Source organism: Poecilia mexicana, unplaced genomic scaffold (genome assembly GCF_051168715.1).
Source record: "Poecilia mexicana isolate PSO_F unplaced genomic scaffold, ASM5116871v1 scaffold_23, whole genome shotgun sequence".
In the NCBI taxonomy this organism is placed as follows: Eukaryota; Metazoa; Chordata; class Actinopteri; order Cyprinodontiformes; family Poeciliidae; genus Poecilia; species Poecilia mexicana.
Genome location: NW_028263392.1, coordinates 7471541 through 7489895, shown reverse-complemented (window position 1 = coordinate 7489895; position 18355 = coordinate 7471541). Strand labels below are relative to the sequence as shown.

Genomic DNA, 18355 nt, shown 5'->3' with positions numbered 1-18355 from the left:
CTTGTGACATAATACATCACATGACTTTATTGTGCAGCTTAACACACACAGATAACATGAGAAGTGAAAGCTGGAGGTTGTTTCGTGACAGAGTCGATACACATGACTGCAAAGTGCCACATATGAGTCAGTCAAGCTTTCTGGATTGCAACATGTTCAGGTTTTCAGTGGCACATGCTTGGAAATTTGCTAATAACATGTAAACCTTAAGTATCTCTGCCTTAGTGGCGAATTGAAGGAGTGTATTTAAATGTAACAGGTAGTGTCATAAAAATATTTTTATCTTAATAATGTAAAAGTTTACCAAGGACAGCATGTCCCTGTATTTAAAAAGGAATGCCAAACTTGGATTTAAAAATAATTTCATATTCATCAGGGATGGCAACGATTGGGGGACGTCAGTAACTTAATGCAGCTTAAGGCAGAACTCAATTCGCAATGAGACAAACAGAGAGAAAAATAGATCTATGCCAGTATGCTCATATTATGCCTCTGCTCTCTAAAAAAGAAGGAGGAAAAAAAAACTCCTCCAGGAAGTGAGCGCGTCCAGAGGGTATGGAAGCAGAGTTGAGCACCTGTGGAAAATCTGCCGTCTTCCTTTCAGAATTCGACGTTGAACGGGTAATCCTTGTGTTTCAAGCACCTACAGAAAGAAGAAAAAACAGTAACGCACAACAGAAAACATCTCCTATTGTGGACTTTTCATCTGTGAGGACTATTTGCTGTTCTGCTGGATTTCATGAGGTAGACAAAACGAACCCTTTGGTTAGCCTTTAGAGCAGCTAAACAAAATGATACGCTTTCGTTTATAAAACCTTATTATTATGACTAAGGTCACTGTTAGCCATAACAATGACTAACAGTCATTATTAACACTATGTCCTCCACAAGTGCTGACTCAGATGAAATTAGGTCATATTTTCATCACAGAAAATATAGCAAATATCTTCTATGTCATTGTAGGTGCAGCTGTTAAACTACCTTGAAACATAAAATATGTACTTCACATGGATTTAATCTAAGCTATGAGGCTGATTAGATTATTGACCAACAAGAGACAATGAGTTATAAAACACTAATATATTAAAATAGATAATATTAAATCAGACATTAAATAATCTCATAACCATGCAAAAGAATGAACCATCAAAAAAAAGCACAACAGCAATTTTTTTTTTTTACCAATGCATGCTGCAGAATCTCCAGTTCCGATTGAATCCCAGTATGGTCTTCATTTCCTCCTCGGTCAGTTCAAAGTCAAACACCTGGAACAGTTAAGCAGCTCTTGGGTCAGATTCAGAGCAAGAAAAGCAAAAAAAAAAAAAAAAAAAGAAAAAAAAAATTATCTTCCTGAAAAGCAAAATATAATCTGATCACTGAATTACCTGGAAATTCTCCTGGATGCGTTGCGGAGTGATGGACTTTGGGATCACAATCACGTTTCTTTGGATGTGGAAGCGGATCAGGACCTGGAAAAAAAAACAGGAAGTGGGCAGGATATTAAACACGCTACGTGGCCTCATAAAAGCTGGAGACAAATAGCAACAGCATCAAACATAAATTTCTCTTATCGTCTCTGTAAATATCGCCGATGCACACGAAGAAAAATAAAAGAGGAACATGAATTAAGGTTTGTGGCATAAAAAATAAAAAATCTTTCTGTACCTGAGCGGAAGTCTTTTTGTGCTTGTCAGCGATGGCTTTGATGTTGGGATCATCCAAAAGTGAGGGGTCTTCTGGCTTAGCCCTGAAATTTAAATCACTTACAGGGGTCAAACACAGCTCTTTCACTACAGTGAGAACACACCAAACACGAAACAATTCAGTTTACAACAATTACTGATGTTTAGTTCACAAATTACAAAACACATCACACCAGTGTTGCGTTCAAGACCACCTAACCTGAGACCAAGACGTGACGGACTGAACAGCAGGGAGAAATACAAAAATAGCAATGTAGACTGTTTTCTGGGGAGCTGTAGCCACCCCCAGCGGATTCAAACCGTGACATTTCTGGGGTCTGTTTGTGGCTCCTGACAGCAGCTTTGTGTTTCTCACACTGCGGAGGCGCAGAGCGCACACACCGTTCGGTGCTAGCTAGCCTGAAAAACTAGCCTTTTGGGGATGAGAGGGAACAAAAAAAGACTACAAAGAATATGTAAAAGTCTAAGTAGTCCTGCCACAACAAAATTTACATTGGCCTAAAATTTGTTAATCACAAATTAGGACGACTTACATAAAAAAAAAAAAAAGAATTTAAGACATTTTAAGGTCTTAATTTTAGATACATAAATTTAAAAATAGGACTTTTTAAGTCACCGTGATCTAATTTAACAGCAAGACATCCTGTATTTAATATTAAACATTTCTTTATAATACATATAATACAGCTTACATATGTGTGTTTCTTCCACCTTACAGACATTTACACAGCATTTTGATTTGAAAAACATACCAGGGTCTGTCAGGGGACCCAAGAGGGCTGTAAGCAGTCACTGTGATGCCTTGAGAGTGGCAATACTCGATCAGCTTATCCTGGGTCAGGTATGGGTGGCACTCGACCTAGGAAGAAAACGCTATTAGGCAATGGCACAAGTCATTATACACAGATATTGGGATTTCATAGGCTGACAGAAAGTAGAGCAAAATTGTCAAGAGGAATAAATAAAAAAAATAAAAAAAAATACAACTTTCTTCTTTAAGAGAAAATCTGAAATGTGTGGCATGCATTTTATTCTGCCTCAGTACTGAAAGGCCCTTTTCTTAGCTGAAGCATTTCGTAGCAGGTTACGTGTGATGGTATCAAGTGAAACATGTTCTTGTCAAACAGGAATCACTAAAGACTTTGTATAACAGGAACCTCTCACATAGAAACTTGTTACATAAAATAAGCTTTGCAGTGATAAACAATCCGCACGAAGATACAAAAAAAAAATGGCCGTCTCTACAAGTTTTGCCAATTTTTTGACTCCACCAAACCAAATGCGTAGAATCGATCAACATCGGCTTTCAAGTCTTGACCCAAGTCGTTCTACCGTAGCTTGTACAGGAAGAGGAACCTCTGCTATAGTCTTTGCAGCCTTCAACATGTTTTTGCAGGAATGCTCTGTATATTGCACCATCCACCTTCCCATCAACTTTATCCAGTTACCTTGTGTTTGCTAGAAAACATATGTGCTAGAAAAAAGCATTTTCAAAAACAAAACAAACCATGATGCCGGCACCACCACGGTTCATGACTGATATGTTGAGCAGTGTTGGTTCTTTTGCATTTAGAATAATTTAACATTTTTGTTTCACTTAAAAAAGTACACACGTCCTAATAAAATACATTAGGGTTTGTAGTTGATGTGTGACAAAATATGTAAAAAGTCCAAAAGCACAAGGCATGGGAATGGTTTCTTGCATCTCAAATAAGTCTACTTTAAAAGGATAGATTCGCTGATATAAAAGACAGAAAACTTCTTTGTCTGGAGTGTAAGAGACAAAAGGCAGATGTAAAAGAAAAAAAGAAAAAAAAAGAGAATGGCCCTTTAATTTCATTAGAAAGCAGCAGCAGAGCAGTGATTGAGAGCAATGGCGCTCTAGGAGCACAAAAATATAAGGTCACCTCAGATAATCGGTGTGGCCTGTGGGAAAGCTGCTGCCGCTCATTACTAATGGTCAGAGCAGATTGGAAGAGACAGATAATACCATTACTGATGCCCTTTCAGAGAGAGACAAATTAGACATGTTATTTACCAGCAATACTCTCCGGTTTCAACTGGTGACGCAGTGTTGTGGTACTCGAAATTGGTCTTGGTCTCGATACCGGTCTTAAGACCATTTTTTGATGGTCTCGGTCTCGTCTCGGACTCAACCGCATTTGGTCTCGGTCTTGTCTCGGTCTCGGGCACTGAGGACTCGGCATTTTATTTCAAGACCAGTCGAGACCGCAACTGTGAAAATATCACTAAACGTACAGCATACTGTCCAGTTTATTTGTTAACATCTTTGTTTTCAGTGGATGCAAAACGCACCAATTAAAATCCAAGCAACTATGTATTTCTCCCCCTGCCCCTCCCCTCCCCACCTTTCACTCGCACGCGGCGCTCTGAGACATGCGCAGTGGTTTTCTCTCAGCGGCAGAAAATGTTTGTCTAATCGTCAGTAATGGAATATTGCTGCATAAATCATAACAAATCCGATGGCCACAGCTAACTCAGCAGCGCTTAGAAAAGTAGCTCAAAGAAGGCAAGATCCGTTGACGTGATGTTAGCAAAGCTAGCTGTACAGAGACACACATAAGCATTGTGATGAAAAAAAGTTGTCACTGACTGTGCTGAATTATTGTGCGGAGATGTTGACTGACTTGTCGCATATATGGGACAACGGCGCTGTGTCCAAAAGTCTGCAATATAGTGATGTGACATTCAGGAACAGTACGATTCATCTGCTCGTCTCTTTACGTATTAGATAGGACTGGAGTGTCGCTGAGAGCCGTTGTTCTATCAGATAGCCATACGCTGTCAGAATAGCAAACATGCAGTGAGTACCATGCCTGCGCATGCGCATTAAGAAGTCCGACCGTCAGTGGAGTTGTCAGTATATGCAACAAGTTATGACGAAAATAAGTCATTAAATTGTTTATAATATGACATAATATGATAACTAGATAGATATACATGCGTTGTCGTGGTTTCAAAGTGTGTTTAAAGCAGGTCTGGCTGCAGCTGGATGCCATACAACTGTTAATAACTGTTAATAATGATCTACGTCATGATTCTATGTTGCTGATTAAATAAAATCATATGGTAATGACAGCGTATGCATGTCTGAGCTAAGCGTACGACTATCTGACAACGTATGCTGATCTGACTGAACACCGTGAGTTCGTGTTAAGCGTATGACGATCTGACCTGACAGAACACCCGTTCTTTGTTCTTGTATTGCTCTGTGTACACTGCATCATTATTTTATTTAATTATGTACGTTGATATTTAAATTAATAAATAACTACAACACAAGAACGAAAGAGCATGCACATTGCTCTTTGATTGTTTTTGTTCAAAGTGGCAGCTGTAATGTCTGCCATGGTGTCAGACTACCTGGCTTCATGTACTGGGATAGAGAGTGAAAACAGTCACGATGAGCGCCTTCTGTTTGGTTACTTCTTGCTTGTTGCTCCTCGGTCAGTGTTCGTAGTTGAGCGTTATTTACCGTCAGGGCATTGCCTCAATTGCTATGTTTAATGGTGCAGACAGTGGTGGTTTCTTATATGAGCAATATGGGCAAATGTCCAGGGTGTTATGTTTTTAGGGATGGCACGAGACCATCACACATTGTAACACAGAAATGGAATATTTAATATTGGTCAAATGTATTAAGTATTTAATATCTAGGTGTTTTTATGGGAATATGGATCTTTCATATTATTTTGAGAAGCAATTTCGATCATATTTTACATTTTATTGTGTCACGTAGCACGGACCGCTGGTCTTGGTCTTGACTCGGTCTCGACTTCCCTCGGTCTTGGTCTTGACTTGGTCTCGGACCCTAAAAGTCTTGGTCTTGTCTCGGTCTCGATACACTCTGGTCTTGGTTTTGTCTTGGTCTCGGGTTAGGTGGTCTTGAACACAACACTGTGGTGACGTAAACAGCGACCACTGCATCCGTCGCAGGCGTTTGCTGGTCATTAAGGTGGCGGCTAAGGTAAACTCAAGCTTACCTGGTTGTTGGCAGGCTTATACTTCAGGCCGGGCTTTTTGAGGATGGCTTCGATCTGGTCCTTGTTAAAGTTGGAGATGCCAATAGCTTTGACCAAACCGGCGTCGACCAGCTCTTCCATACCCTGAGAAAAAAAACAAAAAACAAAGGCAAAAACAATGCATTTAATGAGACAAGCAGCTTGCTGGTATTATAGTTTAAGCCTTTAAGTAAACATGCACTGCAACTTTTCTGCCTGCATAGTTGCTTTTTTTTATCAAATCTGTTTCATATCTTCACCATGAACTACTGCATTGCTTAATTATTAGGATGTGATATTTCAATTTTCAGTAAACTACAGCTAAGAGAAGTTGTGTTTTACCAGCTTACCTCCCATGTCTCCAGGAAGTGAGTACTATCGCTGATCAGTTCCCCATTACCGTCAAAAGGAAAAAGATCCCCACCAGACTGGACAAGAAAGAAAAAAATAAATTATTCAACCATTTTTAGAGCAACGTTAATAAGAAACTGGATTTAAAAGTAAAAATGTTTTTTGTGACACCATTTAAGTGGCTTATTAAAATGACTTTGAAAACTGTCACATGTGGAAGAAGTCGTTTCACCTTGCACCCCATGGGCCAGTGCACAAGATAAAGGTCCAGGTAGTCCAGTTTAAGATCAGCGAGCGTCTTCTCGCACGCTTGCTTCACCAGAGGCTTCTCGTGGAAAGTGCACCACAGCTACAAAGCAAATATGTTTCGGAAACGAGCGTTTTGAAGATCAGCAACGTTCAACAGTATGTCCAAGTAGTTTTGCAGCAGGCAAGGCACTGGATGCAACGAGATCTTACCTTGCTGACTATGAAGAGATCTTCTCTCTTGACCACACCCTCTTTGATCATGGCGTTGACCCCTTCGCCCACCTCCGTCTCGTTCTGGTAGACCATCGCCCCATCGATGTGCCTGTAACCAGCTGCAATGGCTGCTTTTACTGCCTCTGTCACCTTGCCAGGGGGAGACTAGAAGAAGAAGAAAAAAAACATAAACCTAGTTTAATAGATGAATAGAAATGGCAGATGGGTGGTCAAACAGTTTTGGCTTGTAAAAGTCAGGAAGGATAAAATGGTAACACGTATGCAGAAAAATGTCTGAAGAGCCACAAATTTCCCATTCCTACTCGAATTTTACACACTTATCTAGGCTGGGAAAAATACATGTCTTCTATTCTGAGCCGTCTGTATTTCAGGCAGTGAAATTAGCTAAAACACCTGCCATTTATTTCTGCAAAAATTTAAGCAGACAGGTTAGGTGTGTTCATACAGGAAGTTTTCCAGACTAAGGTTACTTAATATGATAACAGGAATTGATCTGCGCCACCACTAGGCAGTGTGAAAAATAATACGCTAAAATGGATCCAGCTTATCTAAAAGTATTTGCATATATTTATTTATTTATTTTACAACTAGGAGGTTGTAAAGGTTTATATGCAGACGTAACTATTAGACAGAAGGTTGGGAATGGATTTCCTGTCATTTAGCCTGAAGTAAAAATAACCGAGATTTTGCTGATTCTCACTGAAAAAAGTGTAGTTTTAATGCAGAAGCCTTACTTCAGACTGTGTACACCACGCTCATGTTTCCACAAATCGCCTGCGTGGACCGCGTATTAGCCACGGTCAGTGCAACATTATCAAGATACGCTCCGTCAAAACGTCACAGTATACAACAAAAAAAAAAACAAAACAAAACAAAACACACACACACACACACACACACACACACACACTTTTAAACACTTGAGAATGAAAAATAAACTCAAGCCAGGAAGTGAAACCAAACTTTCTTTTAGCTTAGTGGAGTGTTTCGCCCTCCTTCCCATGAAAATGCTCAGCTAGCTTACCTGAACTGTTAGCTAAAGCAAATATGCAACACTTTATTTAAACAGACAAACTCACCTTCCATGTGCCCAGTCCTACAATGGGCATTTGGGCGCCGGTGTTGAGTTTCACTGCAGTTGCCATTGCTGGAGGACGAGCAGACCCTGAATGTGACGCGCAGGTTGGAGCACAGCACACAGTGAGAGCGTCGTAGATCGATTAGTTATGCCTTTTAGCAGACTTCATTGGAGCTGAGCCGTTGTCCACCATGCGCTTCTGTCACTCCGTTTATTATTAGGGAGAGGGAATATACATCACTCTCTATTAATAATCAGAACACACAATACAAGAGGTGTTTTCTTTCATATGCCTTTTACAACCATGCAGCGCCTAGTAAAAGTATTCACACCCTCTGAACCCTTTTTCACATTTTGTGAAAATTCAGTGATTTAGAGAGTTTACTGGGATTTTTACGTGACATATCTAAACAAAAAATAAAATAAAGGAGAAAACGCTGATGTAAGGGGGAATAGAAATAAATGAAACAGCTCTAAATAAAATCTACAGTGCCACAATTTACTTCCAGATATCATCCAATTTGTCCATGCAAAATAAAAAATAATTTCAGTATATTTGCTCTCAAGGCCTCTGAGGTTTGTTTGAGAACATTAGTGAACAACCGACAACCACACACAAGTCAGAGATAAAGCTGAGAAGTTTGGAGAAGGGGTAGTTGATATATATATATATAAAAATATATATATATATATATATATATATATATATATAATAAAATCTGAGTGCAGCGACTGAAACATATTGGCCTGCGTAACTTAACAGGCCGGAAAGCAAGACAATTAACCAAGAATACAAACAAGTTAACATTTGCCAACTTTGGCAGAGCTGCAGAGAATAACAGCTCAGGTGGGAAAATTTGTTTACAATTTAACTGAATAATTATTGTAATATGCACAAACATGAACCTTGACATGGCTGCACCCATTCAGTGAAGCTAGCTAGACATTTTGCATGAAGCTGAACATATATAGTTTACTTCTTTTCCTCTAGATATAGGCAAAGAAGTAATTGTGAACTGGATATGCAGGTCAACTAAAACAACCTTTTTTCATTGTTCAGATCTACAATGATCAATGAATGAGATATAATACCTTTTCTGACAGGGAGTCCAAAGAGAGGGGCAACAAAAACAAAATCTCAAACTGCAAATAAATCAGTAACAACCTTACAGAAAACCAACCATTGTTGCCCTTCACTCTGGGAACAGACAAACGTATCAGCAAGTGAAACTACTTTTCCTTGGTAGCAGGTCAGGGTTTGGTTATGACCTACACAAACATCGAAAAACCACAAAGCTCTGACTAGATGGAAATTAACAATTCCAGCAAAAAGTATCAGAGAAAACTCAAAATCCTGTGCAGAAATATGCAACGCATTTCTAATACATTAGAAAGACCAAGTGTACCTGAACAATGTCCAAGGAAATACAATAAAAAGTAGTTCAAAGAAACTAATCTTGCACATCAAATTAACTATGAATTAAACTGTTATCCAAACTGTGCATACTGCTTCAAATATCTTGCTTTTTATGCATCATTTAAATGTACTTAAAATTCCTGAGAATCGTCCGGGGGGCCCAAACAAAGCTTTCTGAAACTTGGTTAGTTTTGCTGCTGAACCACTAGAGGGCACAGTCACACCTTCAAAACCCCTTTAGTGCAAATCACCTTAAGTGATTTGATCACATCAGTTTATACAGTGGCCAACATGGCGCATACATTTGGTAAGTAAAAAGATTGATAATTCCATTTAAGGTTCCTCCAGAACCCAAAAAAAAAAGAAAAAAAAAAGGGAAAAAAAACCTCAAGAACTGCTTTAATTTGTGATTTGAAATTGAGTCAATGGATTCCTCTTTGAACAAACTCTGGGTACGATCAATTACTTGCATGAAGATAAAGGGAGTATGCTTATTTGAATTATACTTAAAATGTGGCTTTATCCCAGGTTGATGTTTGATGAGGAGCGCCCTTGTGCACACACAGAGATTTAAACCTCAAGAGACTGCTGAAGGAGTGCGCACACATTGCTTATTTTGGCAAAAATCTGATAAAACCTCAGAGACCTTTAACTGAGCCATTCAACATTCTGAGGCAAAGATAAGAGAAGGAGAAGACAGCCGTATGAAAAGAGAGAGAGAGAGAAAAAAAAAACACACACACACAAAGGGAAAAGTTATGTGAGCTAACAGCCGCCGTGTACCTCACAATGGCTCTCGCTAAAGTTTGAGTCTCTTCTGATCTTCTCCCAGCTGGACACCTGCTTTTCAGGCCCTGTCTCTCTCTCTCCCTCCTCTGATCTGACTTCAGACACTGGAAGGCCTTTCGACATCCTCCAAACTGTCAAAGTACCCAAGAAATCAAACACCGCCGCGTACTGTCGGGATCAAAGACCCGCAGGTAAACCAGACGAAGACACAGCCACATACAACTTCTACCTGAAAGGGAAGGGGGCTCTTATTTTAAGTCTGCAGACAAATACTGCTTCACTGTACGAAGGAGATTAATAAGAATAAAAGAAAAAAAAGGGAAGCAACCAAGACATTTGGAGACATGATGGAAGGTCAGATGGACTATTTAAGGGGACCTTCGTTTCGATGATAAAGAGCTGTTGTGTCTGTTCTTCATCGGACGGAGTTCGGGCTTTTGCTGGGTCTCAGTCAGATCTCACACTCCGCCAGTAAAACAAAACCTGTCCTAAAGAAATCAAATCCCGTGGTCAAACGGTGATCAAACAATCCCCGATGTCTGCCTCACCGTGCTCGGCTTCTCTCTCCTTTTAGGAGTTTACGATCAAGTCTAATGCAGAGTGTCAGCTCGTTGCTGGGGCCGCTCACACACACACACACACACACACACACACACACACACACACACACACACACACACACACACACACACACACACGACTGTATGATGAACATGAAGACTAACATGATCGGAGAGAGAAATCCATATGTCATAAATCACAGTGATCTCACAGATGCGTTACATGTTCACTGAGGGATTCTTGAAAGTGATCTGAGCTGACTTTGTTTTAAAGCAGGAGTCTCATTAAGTTGATATCTCAGTTAGGTCGGTAGGCAATTTCCAAAGCCGCATATTAGCTTTAAACTCTCTTTATGTCGTTTAATTTGGACTGGACGAGGCTCTACCGAGATAGTATAAAAGTCTACTCTCTTCAATGAAGTCAACCATCAAAAAATAAAATTGAGAGGATTTTTTTTTTTTGTAATAAAACTTACAAAGTTATTGTAGTGAGTCATTTGTTCCCAGTCTGATTCTCTTCATCCTAACAGAGTTTGTTTTGTAAATTAAGATTATGCTGGTTGCAGTTATTCCAATTATTAAAAAAAAAAAGCGTATATAGCTCATTAGGTACAAAATGGTGCACTGTATATCTGGCAGGGAGATGTTCCTTACTTTAGTTCACATTAAAATAACTTTGTATGTCTTTATAGTCTGCTGTTATAAGATGTGGTTTAGAGACACTAATGAATATCATTTGTCAGTAGGAGGTCAGTTAGACTTAATTTGGTACGGTCAGGGGCCTTAATCTCAACTGAATTACAAATTAATTGAAGTATGTATGCGATTTTAGTATTTTCATGGTCCATGACCATCATGAAAATACTTGGCTGCAAAACATAAATGAAGCAACATTTTCACTTGTCCACTGTGATATTTATCTTTTAGAAATGCCCTGGGAATAACAGTATGAAATACAAAGACATGACATCAAATAAATACATAAAATAAAAAATAAGCAAGGAAAAAAATTCTATGGCTTCTACTAGCAAGTTAGACATTTTTTTTTTGTTTTTTCATTGCAATAATTATCCTAAATGGATCAAACTAGAGGCAAAATCAAGATATTTCAAGCTATTTGCAGTTGCAAGGCTGTACCTTTCACAGCCTGCAGGATGTGATATCATAAAATACAGTAACAGTTTATAAATCAGGCAAGATTGACATCTTTTAACTATGTGTCATTTATAGATGTAGATCTAAATCAAGCGGCGACCCTGCTTTACTTTTGAATGCCGTTTGTTCAGACTTGTGCTTTAACCCTTTTACGCCTGAATTTCAAATGTCTGCCTATATATTTTTTCCTTATTTTAATTGTAAGTAGTTCTTTAAATGTCCTGTGAGATGATATATTTACCCATTTATCCATAACAAATGGAACTTTCAATATGCAGCAAGTTATATTTGCAATTTACCCTCCCCCCGGATTAATTTCACTCTCTGCAGCTGCAGCTGTGAAATTACCGTAATAAACCAATATTGGCTGGAAAGTGCAATGTCTCCCCTTTCAGAAACTGTTGGAATTTTTCAGAGAGCGCCAAGTGTGGTGGTATTATGGTACTGCAAATTTGGATCTGTCGCTGGTGACATGTTCCGGTTTAGAAAGGTTAAGTAGAGAAGAACTTCAGAATTAAAAAAATGATTTTAAACTTTACATCGCCACCAAACCAGCAAGGGCAATGTTAATGGAATCATAGTGTGCATGTTCCACGCTGGGATATCATCACGTTCCCACACCCGGTTTCAAACAACAGAGGATCTGTGTTATCAGAGTTTGTGCCAGCAGAACCATCCAGACAGTGTGCCTAGTTAATGCTACACAGAATGCAACAATAAAAGGATTTCAAAACAAAGTTAGCCTTATGGAACCTTTCATTAACTTCATAGGTTCCCACTGGGTTACATTTCTCTACCACAACAGAGAAACTTCTTTATTCTACTGATAACTGGGATTAATCTCATTAGGAATACATCCGAACAGACGTTTGGAGTTATGTGCATGAATTTCTCCGGATGCACATGTAGGCTTGGTCTTGCACGTTAACCCAAGAGCCCCCCCCTCCTTTCAGATGCAGTGCATTTTTTTTTTTTTTGGCTTGATTAACCACTTAGTTCAGTCTCTTAGACCCAAGATTGCAGGGAAAAAGCATGTAATGAAGTGCTTTTGAATTTGCATTCTCGAGAGCCTTCGCAGATGCCTTGATTTGGCTCTCCCCTCGCTGTTTGTTCTCCGTCAAGAGATGTCTGCTATTTTAACGGTAACGCGCACCAAGTGTCCATCCAGCCTCCTCCATATTGCTCCCTCATCAACGTAACTGCCGTGAACAAACACAATCAACATGCATCTGAAGGAGAATTTGGAGGCTCCTTCGTCCCCTCGCTGATGGCTCGTTCACCATTGTCATTATGCAGACAGGCTTGACCGCGAAGCGCCGCATCGGGGCCGTTTTTCCCCTCCGCATTGAAATTTTTCCCATAAAGCCGACCGAAAACACTCGTGTGTTTTGTTCTTCTCACTCGTCGAACGGCGCTGCCCAGTTATGAACAAACTGTCTCAAGGATTTGGAGATAGCAGTAGTCTGTCTGCTCTTCAAAGTCAAGTCTTTGTTTTCAGCACTGAAGTGCCTCTGTGAATTTTGTCACATTTTGTAACGACAGAAACGCAAACTTTAATTGGCATTAATGGGATTTTATCCAACTGATAAAATCTCATTGAGAAGTAAATGTTATGTTGCATATAAAAAATATAAAAACTGTGATGGAAGCGTCTGTTGACAGCAGAAGTATCAGCGATGAAATTCATGAATCAAGATTGCACAAGCCAACTAGGCAACATAACAATCTAGTCAGGTGTGACCGAACTTGCAACCCTCATTATAACTCGTGGTGGTGGCAGCATCATGTTCTGGGAATCATTTTCTTCAAAGCTGGAGGTAAATCCTTGAGGAAAACCTGTTACTAGCTGTAAAAGACAAGAAAATAACCCTAAGTAGACAGCCAGAGGTAAAATGGAATTATTTACATATATATTAAGACAGACCCATGTTTTTTAGAATGACCAAGTCAAAGCCCCGAAAATTGAATCGAAATGAGAATCTGTGGTGAGACTTAAAAATTGCTGTTCATAGACCAGCTCCACCCAACCTATTGAGATTCAGCTATTTTTCAAAGAAAAATTAGGAACATTTTCATGGGTACTTCCATAGAAATACCCATCAAGACTTACAGTGGTGATTGCAGCAAATATTGGTATTATACTGACAGTCATTTAAACTTTTTTGATACCTGATATGTGGAAAATCATAAGGAATATAAATGACAAGAAAAAGCAAAGTGCAGCTGTAAGCTATGTTATCAGCCGCTGTATCTGTTGTGATGTACTAGGTAAGTACCTTAGTTGTGTTGAGAATTTCCAGAAACAAAAACAAAGTGCAACTAACAATGTAAAGTCAGAGCAAACAGAAAGATTGGAAAGACGTTATTTTTCTCTCACGGTGACTTGTTCAATTACGACTAATACGGTCAACAGCGGTTGTTGCGCCACACGACGAATGATTTGCAATCTGTGCTCATTTCTGCTTCGGGAATGAGGGGTACTGACGTAAAAGCTTCCCTTTGCACCCCGTTCCTTGGCACCAAAGAAAAAGAGGAAACGTAGTTCTGGTTTAAATCTGGGCTCCTTTCACTTGCTCATGCTTCTAAGAATGATTCAGACAACAATAGGAGGCTCTTAAATTTGGGTCATTTGAAGCTGGACTCGGAAACAGAAGAGAAGATAGTGCATCGAAGGGCAGCTGCTTTTCCACAGGCTACAAACTCCAGGTAAAGTGAGAAAATGAAAATCTTCAGTTGAAATTTAAAAGCACGGTTTTTGCAGGATCTAAGAAAACTTTGAAACGCAACATTATGCTTTTTCATTTAAGCAATATTTTGTTATTTTGATAAGCCAAAACATAAAACCCCTGATGGTATTAGTTGTAGCTTCTAGGAGCTTTCTGTGCAGGATATATTGCATTTCTGCTATTCATAGAGTAACACAAGTATAACAAGCTGATATCAATTTGTTATTAAGTGTGGCTCATTGCTCTGGTGGTGACTTTACAGCTGTTGTCTAACGATGTTGCTGTGGTGGACCCAACAGCCTGCAGGATGCAGGCAGATTAACAATGGGATCAAATTTAAATAGCAGCCTGACAGACAGCCTGCATTTTGCCAGCTAAAATTTGACAATGCATCACCATTTTTTTATGAAAGGTGGCACTCTTTCAGCTTCCATACGTACTTATCATCATCGGAAATACTTCCAAATTGTCCAGGGCGTTTTGTCGGCAAAGCAACAGAAGTAATGATAAGTTGGAAAATTAGTTCAGCAGTTCTGAAACTGCAACTTTTGAAAACGTCTTGGTATATCTTGACAACCAGCCCATGCCCATCCCATGCAATTTTTGCTTGTAGCTCCAAAGTGCCCCAGAAAACACATGGTAAACATTAAAATCATTTTTGAAAGGAAAACATCACTCTTTCTGCTAGCATAACCACAAATAGAGATTAAATACATAATCTACAAAATATGCATAAATGAAGTGAGAAAATGTGTGTATTCTTAGTTCATGTCAATTCCATTTCAACTTATGTTGAAATGGAGTCAACTTAAGAGTCAATTAGCATATCTATTGTTTTTATGTAATGTTATTGCAGAGTGAATCTTTTTGTATCTTCATTGTTTACATCCATAGCATATCTATGCTCATAAAAGTCTAATAAATTATAATAATTATAACCTACATGTGACAGATTTTTAAAAAAAATTTTTGCACATAAAATGTGATGCAACTGCCTTTCTCAAACATGCTGCTCATGACATCCCAGGGCTTCCTGGGTGTCCTCATTTAACTTTCTGATTGTGCCTCATGTTTGTCTGAGTGCAGCTTGATCAGAATGACACAGCAGGAAAACCTCCCTCATGAGGGAACTTCCTTGTTTCTTTAGTCATCTGATTTTTATTTACAATATATTAAGAAAAATTTTGAACTTCTCTAAAATTGCATCACGGGGATGTTTTTTTTTGTGTGTGTTTTTTTTCCCCTTATCATTTTGGAGCAGTGCGTGTGCAGAATCTGAGCAACGCGAGGGGAAAACCGTGTGGACAACTGATCGGGCAGTCAATGGAGGACACAAGAGAACTCATGAGACAATGACTCATAACAAGAATTTTGATCACCAATCAAATGTTAATTAATCCTTGAAAGCACAAATATGTCCTAAACAATATTCCTGTACTCCGTCGCTAGACGTTTTGTAGAAAGTATGCATTTTTTGCAACCGGCAACTGCCTTTGAAATGTGAGGACTTCTCTTTGTTGTCGTGTGGTGCGCAGCTTCAGAGAGGTGTGCAGCACGGTGTGGGCGCTCAGCGTGGGGCGCAAAGTTCTGCAAAGCTAAGGCGGATTGCAAAACCGAGTACTGCTTTGACATTAAGGGTATGCACTGGACACTCAGAGAGTTGTGCAACTTTCAGACACCCCTTCTGTGAATCATCACTTGGATAGTATGTCCAAAATGTCTCAAAACCATTTTTTTGTTCTATTCATAGTTTGTGTGGGCATCTGTTTCATGAGGAAGGTGGAAATGTGATTTTTTTTTAATCTCCCCTCCCTTCTTCCTATATGTTGAAGGAGTGTATAGCACCCTCTTCTGGATGGACTGTGGCATTTCGATTTACATTTGGCCCACACACGTTAAGGTTTTTGTAACGTTTGTAAGAATTTAGATGTCCCGTAATGGAAGTAAGTATTGTGTTGGAGAAAGAATGAGCATGTATTGCAGTTTATAAAGAAAATCTCTACGATACACATTTTCTTCTTCTAAAAAAAGGTATTATGTAATGTTAAATACTGTTAAGATTTATCAAACCCAGAAGAGAAACCCAGGATTTCCACATTAAGGACTACGGCCTCTGTATATATCGCACTGAACAGTTAAGACTAGTCAAGTATTGTAAATTGATATATAAATGTGAGCATGTTTTATTCAATTTGATCTCATTAATTTACTTGTTCACAACACATAATCTTAAATCAGTTGATGTCTAATCTGCAAGACGTGATGAACTTAGCTGTTCACTCATAAGTTGGGGGGAAAACAAACACAAAACAAGAAGTAATGCAGATAAAAGGATTTTGCAATGAAAAATTATGATGCTTTTGAGCAAATCAAATAACTTATGTAACAAAAACTGTTACTACAATAGAAAAAGATGAAGTGATAATTAAAAACTTACTGTTTTTAACAAAATCCCCCATTTCACAATTAACACTACCCCTGTTTTTTAATTCAGTTCAACAATACTTTATTGATTCCAAGTGGGAATTAATTTTATTTATTTTTTATTTTGTTTTATAACTTTTATAACTTTTTCTAAGTTGTAAACATCTTTACAACCCCTGTGGCATATGACATACGTCATCCACAGACCTAGAGTCTTCTATCTCCTCCTCTCTTCAGTTCAAAATTAAAGTTTAAATACAGAATACGGGTATTGAGAGAGCAACTAAGCTACACAAGTTCAAAACTGCAGCTCTTTAGACAACCTAAACTGTGTGATTAGTGATCGAGACAGAAATCGGCAGCATGTCTGAGCCCCTCATCATTATCTCGGCGCAGTGACTCAAGTCTTGAGCACCGAGAACAAAACTCTCGCGGGAGGCTCCGGTTCCCGACGCGGCAGGTCGCCGGGAGGAACAATAAGAGCGCATTAGAGGTTTTAAAAAGGCAAATAAATACATGACAGACCAGCGACAAAAGAGTACTGCCAGATGAGAGAGAGAGAGAGACAGAGAGAGAGAGTGAAAGTGACGGCGGAGAGCAGCCTTGATGAAAATAAAACAGCGGAGCGCAAAGGAGAGGCAGGGGCCGAGCGGATTGGAGGTGATGATGAGTGAAGGGCTGTTACAAAGTGGAACATCTTTAGGAAAGATTTTAATGAGACAAGCATCAGCATATGTGTGTGTGTGTGTCTAGAAATTCTCTGCGAAAACACTCTGAACTTTCTGTTTCCACATGCACGAGTGAGGATTTGCCAAAAAAAAAAGTGTGAAGAGGCACAGAGACGAGATGATGCAAGTGTTAATCAGAAGATGATTACTCATAAATACAATACAAGGTGGTGTGTCATATTCCAAATAATGGCAGAGGCTTCTCAAACAGGGTCAATGCGTTTTACCTCTTAACTTTTTGAACAGTTTTTCAAATGACAGCCTTGAATTTGATTTCGTTGTATCAGGATCTAATGTGACAAACACTAGATTATTAGGCAGTGTGATGCATCGTCTTAAATAGATTCATTTACATAAAAAAAAAAATACTGGTCAAACATCGTCTTGGTATAGTCACATCTTAAGTGAATAGTCAACTCCGAGCGTGACGAGAAAGTTTACCTCACGCACAAAACATGAAATAAAAAAATACGCTATTCCATACACATTTCTACAAACTATTCATGTTATTTACCCCGTTTATCAATATGTTTAATTACTGCTTACACACCACCGGCTAGAAGTGCAAGGGAGTCACGTTGTTGCCTTGCACTTGCAACCTTCCAGTTGCAATGGCTGGAAGGTTGAATCAAATTGAATCTAAGCGAGTCGGATCTAATCTAATTGTACATTACGTGAATTAAAATAATGTTCTTGTTTTCATTGCGAAATTGAACGATCGCAGTATTTAGATTAAGACTTTTTACACCTCCTCACCAGTTTTACCAAGAGTGCCAAAAACTGTGTCGGCAGCTGATTTTTAAAATACATAAATTAAAATGATGACATATAAAACCAACAAGTCACCTGCCGGGGGCCTGCAGCCGAATGTAAAAGAAAAGACAGCGCAACACTGTTGTTTGTACGTCTCCTCCCCCCC

At 39.0% G+C, this 18355-nt stretch overlaps 1 protein-coding gene across 1 annotated transcript; it reads right to left on the bottom strand.

The window, feature by feature from the left end:
- Position 1: 1 nt before the first annotated feature.
- LOC106905517 (aldo-keto reductase family 1 member B1-like) lies at positions 2-7803 on the bottom strand. The gene is made up of 10 exons (XM_014970411.2): positions 7639-7803; positions 6536-6703; positions 6309-6425; positions 6076-6153; positions 5708-5830; positions 2456-2562; positions 1666-1747; positions 1386-1469; positions 1183-1265; positions 2-643 (listed from the first exon to the last, which is right to left on the bottom strand). The coding sequence occupies exons 1-10, from the start codon at positions 7702-7704 to the stop codon at positions 601-603; spliced, it is 951 nt and encodes a 316-aa protein (XP_014825897.1). The 5' UTR covers positions 7705-7803; the 3' UTR covers positions 2-600.
- Positions 7804-18355: the final 10552 nt, after the last annotated feature.

Coding starts and splice junctions, on each gene's coding strand:
- LOC106905517 (XM_014970411.2), bottom strand. CDS start 7,704: ATGGCAACTGCAGTGAAACTCAACACCGGCGCCCAAATGCCCATTGTA. Junction 6,426..6,535: donor ATCTCTTCATAGTCAGCAAG/GTAAGATCTCGT, acceptor TTTGCTTTGTAG/CTGTGGTGCACTTTCCACGA. Junction 6,154..6,308: donor ACTGGCCCATGGGGTGCAAG/GTGAAACGACTT, acceptor TTTCTTGTCCAG/TCTGGTGGGGATCTTTTTCC.